Source organism: Battus philenor, unplaced genomic scaffold (genome assembly GCF_028537555.1).
Source record: "Battus philenor isolate CCGP_79_NKW_IND1 unplaced genomic scaffold, ilBatPhil1.0.hap1 SCAF_20, whole genome shotgun sequence".
NCBI lineage: Eukaryota > Metazoa > Arthropoda > Insecta > Lepidoptera > Papilionidae > Battus > Battus philenor.
Window position 1 is genome coordinate 2,463,014 of NW_027181683.1, and position 9,864 is coordinate 2,472,877.

Below are 9,864 nucleotides of genomic sequence, written 5' to 3' on the forward strand. Positions count from 1 at the left end.
AAAAAAAATAATGAAAGCCTCTATATTTCTAATAATTACGAACAGTATGTGCAAAACGAGATATTTTTCGTTGCTATCTTTAAAAAAAAAGTATACTAGTACAATACCTGGCGATAAATATTGCACATCGACCTTTGGAAAGAGACAATCGGTTTCATTGAGCATTATCTCTGTTGCACGACTGACAAAACGTCACATAGGTAATGTGGGACAGAGATAACGCTCTACGAAGCCGAAATAAGCCGATCATCTCATTCCAAAGGTCGATGTGCAACAATTATCGGTGGGCACTGTAACAGGTTTAATACAAATTATTATCTTGCGAAAAAAAATTAAGTAATCAATGAAATAAACTATTTACATTTCTATTTTAATCTCACTAAACACTAATGTCTTTTAACGTAAAAAATATCATTAAAATTAACAAATCCATCTATTAATGTTAATAGGAACGTAACTAATAAGTATACAGATAATAAATTTATAACTTAATACGTTCATGTGTATGTTTGACCTTAAGTTGCTATTAATATTTGTAATAAATGTTTTTGTATCTCTTGTTGGTCGTTCTAAGCAAATAAGTAACAGAAAAAATTGTAGTACTTAAAATGATTCTGAATGGGTCACAGATTATATCTTAATGTTATAATTTTTGCATATAGCAAATATTGATTTGACAGCGCTTTTTTTCTTTTTCACACTGCCGGACGGAGCGTCAAATGTCAAACGTCATTTGTATACGGCGCCCAATGAGATATTTAAGTATAACACTGCTATTTTTAAGACGCCATCTATCGAGATATTCGGATATCTACGGAGACCGTACACGTCAACATGAACGTATTAAAAAAAAACCTATGCGGTGCTGTTACTACCAAGATCAAAGTTTTAATACAATAAAATACTTTGAATTCACAGAATATTAAATATAAAAAGAAATTATATTGTAACAAGTGTGAGGATATCTCGTTTCTTTAAACTGTGTACATTTTAAAGTGTAAAGTGCAATAATATAGTAAACAATATGATTTTTCATTTGGTTGACATCTTTTCTACGAACTCCTGTAGCGCTAATGCTTTGGCTAATCTTCTTCTAAAGTCCTGAAATTATTAAAACACTTTAAATTAGAGACGTGATTAAAATTACAAATGATTTTAAATATCATAATTCATATATTTTATTTTGAGACTGACTAAATAGAAAATGGCCCTTAGTTGTTCCTTAGTGAATCAGGTTAAGCCGATTTAAATTATCAAATAACAAGGACATTTTGCATGATTGAAACTAGAGGAAAGTTCTCTAATAACTCTTATTATTTACTAGCTTCTGATAGACTGTATTGTCAGAAGTTATTGGCCGTTGGCATTCTTATAGAAATAATAAATTAATGTAAAAGTTTTTGGAGCGATAAGTTTATTTATAGATTAAACATGAAATAAATAAATAAGCTTGTGATCTATAATTATTCTCCGATGCAGCTGTTAAATGACAGCGCGTGAACTGTCAAACGCGTGAAGATCAAAATGAACTGTCAAATGTGCATAGTTCATAGCAAACTGTCAAAGAAAATGTAAACTTGTGTAATAGAATAGTAATTACAATAAAAATATCTATTTTATAACGTGGTTTTTAATGTCTACAGTTATTTGTATTATTTTCAGGGAGCATTCGGAAACGAAAATCACCTTCATTTTAACTAAAATTTAATTAAACTCGATCTTTTAATTGGAAACAATATTTACTTTGGGTTATTATTTACATAATCTGATACTTTAAAAAGAATTAGACGCCGAAAAATTATGATAATAAAAAGTGTTTATGACAAAATTAGCGTGCAGAATAGATTGCCGCGTAAGGTTCCGGAGTGGAGCGCAACGTAAGAATGCAGACCTTTTTCAACGGGCCCTACTAGAAATCTATGGGGGAGGCCTATGCCCAGCTGTGGACGTCCTATGGTTGAAAAGATGATGTCATATTTACCTGATATAGCTGCGGTCCTTCGCGAGGCACACGACTCGCGAACATGTCCCGTGACATCAGACACAGTGCTTTGCCATTCATGGGGAAGCGCTCTGGGAGACCACCACGTCGAGACACCCACGCACCTACCTCCGCTCGACCCCATGTGCGAGGATCTGCGATGGTGATAGAAATACCATTGATATTATACAAAATACTTCGACGTTGTAGACGAAGCGATTGATTGTTTCAATATGTTGTGACGCCGTAAGTCGTGTATAACAAAATTCTCCGTAACTTAAATCGCTTGCTGCTAAACTAGGTCTTTTTGACCTGGTTGTCACCTCTCGCTCAGCGCGGGAGCTGTAGCTTCTGTTTTTCTTGAAGTATAAAAGAGATAGTTGTGTATATAAACTTGATGACTATGATTGAATAAACACTACCAAAAATGTCATATTTATTTATTTTTCACGATTTTATGATTTTTATTAGGAATACGTCACCAGGTTATAACTGCCTGGTTCGCACTAGTGAAGTTTCCTTTACGAGGTCGAGCCGACCTGGCTTAGCATGGTTTGCAAGGGCACAAAAATCAGTCTAGCAGCGACCATGTTAATACGTATTAATTAATATATAGTAAATTTTGATGTAGTATAACTCACCTAACGGTAGATCGTCTTCTTGCAATAGCCGGAGATCGAGAGCACCCCAGCTGCCGTCAGTCGGAGGCACACGCTCACAACGAACCTGCGTCGGCATTTCGCTAACGCAATGTGGCGGATAAGTCTGTAAATAATAAGAGAATTTACTCATTTATTTACTATTCAAATTTACAGCCTGGTGTAAACCGAAGGGATCGAAAATATGCCTTCAAATATTACTATGAACTGTACGGATTGTAAATGTATAATTACGTTTCGATACTCTATAGTTAAATAAATGATTAACGTCTATAATTTATTACGCCTCTTTCATGGTTTTTCAAATCTCCGCTTTAGTTGCGTAAAGAAAACATCCTACCATATAATTACATAATAGCCCCACGCGCCATTTTTAATCCGTCATTAGTACGGACGCGTGACCCACATCCGGTTTCCGTCGGAGCATAATGGCGGATTTTGAATAAACGATCGGTTTCCGCGGGTAAATGTAAGCTACACTATTGAATATATTTTTTTTTATTCGTGTTCATTTCCCGATATTTGTTGCGACGGATTTCCGTCTCATCGTATCCATTGTGATGAAGGTTATTGTGCCGCGAGTTGTTACTGGCCTTATGTAACATTAATTGTTTGTGTGTTAATGATGTTTTCTCGTAAGGAGATCTAAAGCTTACTGAATATTTAATGATACCGTGCCATTACATAGACGAACATATAGCCATAAGGCATAATCTTATCTATAATAAGACTACTTTAATAGGATATATAATAACCTTCTTAATTGATAATATGAGTGGAATATGATTTACTATTATAGTTTCCTTATTATATCGTATGTATATAATTATACATATACGTTAAATATGTTTTTTTATCATATTTTAATATATTTGCCCATATGTACTTTTATTATGTACTGTATATATTTAGCTAGTTTGCCGCCAAAAGATGTAGTTTTAAATTTTCCTAAGGTCGACTTCGAGATAATGCTACTACGCATTAAGTGCGTATGCTACGTGTTTTTGTACAAACTTTTAACACAAAAAATAAGGCTTAAGTGACATTTTAATGTCTTTACATAAACAACCTTTTAAAATAGGTCATTAATTCGAATAATTAATTTAATTAGCGTTAATTAAAATAGTAATTAAAGCCTTTTTTAAAGTTTCTTCAGGAGATATTCTGGATCTGCGTAATATACTCTGCATCTGAGGGGGAGAAAGATACTTACGTGGGATATCTACACAATAAAACTCCTTAGATGGACATCGTCAGTATGTTTATAGGTGCACCAGGCTGTATAGAAGAGGCACCGGCAAATCAAAGGAATATACGCTCCCCGTCAGTAAATTTATGTATTTATTCATTGGCATTCTACAATTTCAACCCCGCTAGTGCTCCAAAAGCATTTTGAGAAGAATCGTCAACAAACTGAGAGAGAGAGAAAATAAAGTAAACCTGACTAAAAATTTTTCGTTAAAAAAGAAACAAATCGTATCAACTTCTTTGGTCAATTACCAAAATAAACCCCAAAAATTGTCTTTTCCAATTTGTGGTCAGACTATATCTTCCGATATTTCGGTACACGACACTCAATTGGTCTCTACAAAAACATGTTTCGTCACTTTAAATACATGTTTGAAATACTGAAGAAGTATTAGTAATTATATATTGTACATTATAAGTCAACATATTGCAAAATAATTAAAAAATTACATCTTTCATAAATATGTTTGCAAGTATATTGGCAACAGTACCCGGGGATAGATATTGCACATCGACTTTTGAAAAGAGACAAAAGGAGCCGAAATTAGGCGATCGTCTCTTTCCAAAGTTCGATCTGCAATATGTACGTTCCTTATGTTAATCGAAAAAAATTTTTTTTTTTTCAAATTTTATGCAATGTTATTTACTTGTTGGCCTTTACAGTTTCACTTCATTTCAGGTGAAGAGCTGAACCGACCTAACCCAATTTACCTAACTTTTTTAAAGTAATAATTCTTAAGGACTCCCTCCAGAACCACCGCTTGAGCAGTAATGTCATTTATTTTTCGAGATTAGGAGGCTGCTTCGATCGTTAAGTTTCTTTGGATTGACTTGGCTCTAAAGCCCCCAAAATGAAACATTACGAAATTTGGATGGATTCGACTGGCATATATATAGCAGAAAAAACTTTAATATATATTGAAACACGATCTTTCCAGCATTAAGATGGGTACACAATAATAATCTGTAACATTTTTATTCATTAATTATATTTTATACAGATATAGTTAGAAAAAATACCGTTAGTACCGAGAAAGGGTAAAGTTTAGAAGTAATAGACAAGTCACAAAAAGTTTACATACAGACACCCCGAGAGTAATTTTTTTAAGCAAAATGACAGTTGATCATTTCAGCGGAAGCACGCGTACCATCTTCCCGCCAAACGGACGGACGTACCATAATCGAAATCGACACTTCCGCCCCATTCAAAAAAGGAACACATTGTCGGTTTTTTATTATACGCCATTATTGACTCTCAACATCTTTAAATGCCTCATTGTTTAATTAAATAGGGAATGTCGGATATTTTAATGCTTGGCGGATGTTAATTACGTACGTCTAAACGCAAAGAGAACGAACACTTGATTTATGACCGAGGAAAACATTGCTTGCGGTGAAAGGCGACTGTCACGAAGCATTCTTAGAAAATCCGTAAACGTCATTTTTAGTGTAACAATACCGCCCCGCAAAAATTATTTACGTAATATTACATTTAACTTCACTATAGAATAATTTGTAATATTATCGAAATATGAATTTGTCTTTTTATTAATATCTATTAAATACGATGATTTATCAAAATTATTATTAATACAAAATGTTATTTATAACCAAATTGCACAAAAGCCGTCTCATCGGCTTGTTCATCATTTATGTAGCAGTGATAAGAAACATTATATATTTATATATCTTATATATTTGTATCGGTAATTTATATTTAAAAAAAGCAAAATACAAAGCAGTATACGATTTTAAATTTGCGCTTTCTACATACTTGGTTTTTTGTCCTTTTTTTCGATTTGATCTCATTTTAACAACATAAGTTTGAAAAATAACTAACCATAATTTTTTTACACAATTAAAATTTATTAAACATAAATATAGTGAGCATTTTTTAATACCGAAATGACATTTACATTAACCGCCTAATAGCGTAAATGTCAAATTGTGCTGTCAGTATATTTTAAAAAATAAAAGAATATCAAAATTGTCATTTGCCAACAAATGAGCTATATGAGTATTTACTCCTTTAAAGTTTTAACTACCTGAAATACGTTACGTGAACATTTTTTTTATATATATTATTTATTCTATAGTAATCCGACGGACCAATTATTTTTCGCAGTACAAAGTCGAGAGGGACAGATAATAAACAATAATTAGTTATAATACAGTGTAATCAAAATTTTGAAAACCCATTTTCTTATTATCATTACGTTATTTATTATTTCTGATTTTTGGATACGGTATAATACATATTAATTGACATCAATAAACTATACATTCACCCCTTGAAAGCCTTTACATTTAATAACTTTTATATATTTTTAACATGTTAAAGAATAAATAACATGTATCTATAAAAAATCTCTTTTAAGTTTTATCTTAAAAATTTGACCTAAATTTTACAAAGTTACACGCATGACTAATTATATGTGTCTGATACTCAAATACGCTTCTTCCCGCCATTGTCTGCCGCACACGGCGGCGGAAGCGTGAAAGCGCGGGAAAGACGCTGTCAGTGTTATGGCGGGAAACGGGGCGGCGTGCGGAAACGACAATGGTAATTATATTAACCGCAGTCTCACAAAAGCCTCGCAATCGCAATTTCCTTTGTTATTTTCACATGGCTCGGAGATAACATAGATTGGATATCCAATCCGTTACACCACATTTATGTTGACACTTTACTTAGATTTAAAATGTTATGTTGTCTGTGAAATATAAGTGAACGTGAGAAATATTTTAATATTTTGACGGGCAAAAACAAATATATACATAGAACTAACAGCGTAATTCGGTTTCGGTTTTCTTAACGGATTGATTGTTCTGTTTACACGTAAACAGAAAAAAAAATCAAGTTTAACACAATTAAATTAAATGATTAACTGTTTAGAAGAATTAACCAATTAAAATGTCAATAACATATAGTCATTTTATTATTAGTCCAAACAGATTTAGCAAATCTGTCAATTTTCATTTTTAATCCCGAAAAGAGTTTTATTATTTTTTTAATAAAAGATGTCATAATCTGTCAATTTATTAAAAGTGAAAAAAAAATTCATCCAAAATTTGCTTGAAAATATTTAATAGTTAATAAATTACACGCTAATTAACGTAAAATTATTAAACAGTAATATTGAGAATTAATGAAAATGAGACTTTTTTTTTATATAAAAAATACATAAATCATAACTAATTAATTGTAAGGGTAAAATTATTTTATGAAACTCACCATTAAAATCTAGTCAACGTCGTGATACAATCCAGTGTGCACAGAAAATCGCACCAATAAATCGTTTATATATTTACACAGATTTCATACACTTTTAAAATAATATTGCGAATGATAAGGTAGAAGTGTCCAAATCGCCCGTCTCCTAAGGCAGACGAAAGTCGAATGAATGAAGTACGATGTACGTTGTGAATGAAGATGTTCTCCATGTATAAAATAAAATCGTGTTTCACATAGGATTTTCAACTTTATGTTTAACAATTAACACACACTTTAGCTTAACCTTATGTGATATTTACCCTTCAAACAAGATTCGCAACCATTCTAGCCACTGCAGTACAGTCGGATGCGGGCATTGCACCTTTCTCTTTTCAACTCACGATGCTTTTTGTATATAAAAGCGAAAAGGAAGACGATGTTTTTAAGAATCGATAATGAATTTCTCGCATCCTGTCTGTCAGCATGTGGTTCTGAAACTAATCGTTTCCGTGTCAATGCCCATGACTGAAAGGACGCAAGCGCTTTGACGTTTTTAACGACATCGACCTTATTGCGAAGCAGAAAGGTTTATATTTAAAAGAAAAGTATAGTTTCAATATTGATCCTCTAATTTGGATACGTGCGGCAATTAGGAGCGTACGTTTCCGGCCGCTATTTCAGTTTTCCGCGCGAATGTATTTTCAGAAACGGCAGAGATAAATATTCTTAGCCGGCCCTTTTTGTGTCATAGACAAATTCAGTTTTTTTTTGGCTATGACGCACGTATTACTAAACGAATCAGAAATTAATGTTATTATATTAATAATTTATAATAAAATAAATGAACATTTCCGAAGGACAAAATTGTTATAGAATGTTTTTGTGGTAATAACTACACTGTAAATGAATTCATGAAAGAAAGCATACCTTGGCAGTGATGTGTTCGTCTTTAGGATATATATACGTTTATATATATAAATATCCTGACGTGATATGTATATAAATATATATATATATATATATATATATATATATCACGTCAGGTATATTACAGGCATACCCAACATTCATCCAGTAATTAAATATAAGGTATACAGATATACATAAAAAATATTTACCTTTTATTGGATAAATGAGCTAATAAATAAATTAGTCCCTTTAAAGCTTTCACACCTATAATTAACTTATCTGTACCCATAGGTTTTAGTAGTTATCACATTTTGAAATTGGCCCATAGACTATAATATATTCTTTTACGAGGTCGAATCAGGTTGAAGCGGACAGAAGGCTGTACACGAACAAAAGTAGGCAGTCATATAGCGGGCAACATACATAACCGCTTAGATATTAAGGTTCTACATTGGAGACTACGAACTGGCAAACTCAGTACAGGACGTCCACCGACAAGCTGGACAGACGCCATAGTAAAGCTTGATTAGAAAAACGATGGATGATGTCTTCTTTCAACCGGTCCTGTTGGAAATGTATAAAAGAGGCTTATGTCCAGTATAGCTAAAATGATGTTAACAGTGTTCTGAAGTCAATAGATGGTTGAACCGTTATGTATATAAATAAAAAAAGAAAGATGATATATTTAAGGGTTTCATTTAAAAGTATAACAGGCAAGATATTACGTTTAGACGCAGCGTGGGATAGGCTAGGAGACGAATGAATAAATCTGCAGAAGACTCAAATTCCCGCAGGATAAGAGGCGAGATATTTGACGCGGTGTGGAATAGGCTAGAAGACAAATGTGTATCTCCACATTCCACAGAAGAATCAAATGCCCGGACACAGATACGAGTAGAATTGCTAGTCGTCCGAAGTGACAGTAAGCGAGGCGTATCGCTCGTGAAGCCGATAGCCATTGGTGCTAAAAGGTTCTCGATTGGCGACTATTAGCCACTAGGTCGACCGGGCAGAGCAAGGCGATCCAAAGATCTCCCCCAAAGGGAGGACCTAGTCGTTGGAGTTGGCGCCTAGCGACTAATATGATGATGATAATTTTTAACAGGATCTATATTTCACAGACATTAGCGTCCGTGCCTTTGTGTTTACACTTACGTTTAATGTTTCCGATTTTTTTTTTGTTTCACGTTTTTGCGTGTTAGTTTTTAAGTCTCCTTAACTATCGTATTTAGAACTTGAAGTTGAAGCCAACTAATTACTAGGATTAGTTTTTTTTTTAAATCATTAGTATCTCGTTTTTTTCAAACGATGCCAGAGACAGTGTACAATTTATTATATTTACGTTTCGTCCGACCACTTCCTCATCTGTACTCCTGATGATGATTATTTAGAGTAGAATGTGGTCAATGAGGACACTTCCTCAGCTAGGTAGAGGTGCTATAGCTAATATATATAGTTTCTATATATTACATATATTGACTTAAATATATTTTGAAAATTATTAATTTTCGTAAAACAAATCATTTAGTTTTTTGTCAAAGATCAATTTACTTATTACGTATACACTTAATTTTAATGAAGGATCCGGAAACGGGCTGGTTGTTCCGGCCGGGGTACAACGCGTTCGTGGCGTAGGAAATATAAAATGGGAAGTTGGTTTTGTTCAAAGATCGATAGACCACCGCCTATTTCCGACTAATGTAAAGTTTGAAATTAACGACTATGTACTTCTTTTTTACGATCGACACGTGGCGTGGGGCTTTAAAGAGTATATATATATATATATATACATTCAATGAGCACTGATAGCGCAGCGGTATGGACTGAGACTTGCGTTCGTAAGTAGCGGGTTC

The 9,864-nt window shown here is 33.2% G+C and overlaps 1 protein-coding gene across 1 annotated transcript; it reads right to left on the reverse strand.

Moving 5' to 3' along the window:
• Positions 1–867: 867 nt before the first annotated feature.
• On the reverse strand, positions 868–2,734 carry edl (ETS-domain lacking). Its single transcript, XM_068766185.1, has 3 exons — positions 2,623–2,734; positions 1,982–2,136; positions 868–1,101 (listed from the first exon to the last, which is right to left on the reverse strand). Exons 1-3 carry the CDS (start codon positions 2,717–2,719, stop codon positions 1,033–1,035), a joined length of 321 nt encoding a protein of 106 aa, XP_068622286.1. The 5' UTR covers positions 2,720–2,734; the 3' UTR covers positions 868–1,032.
• Between the last annotated feature and the right edge of the window lie 7,130 nt (positions 2,735–9,864).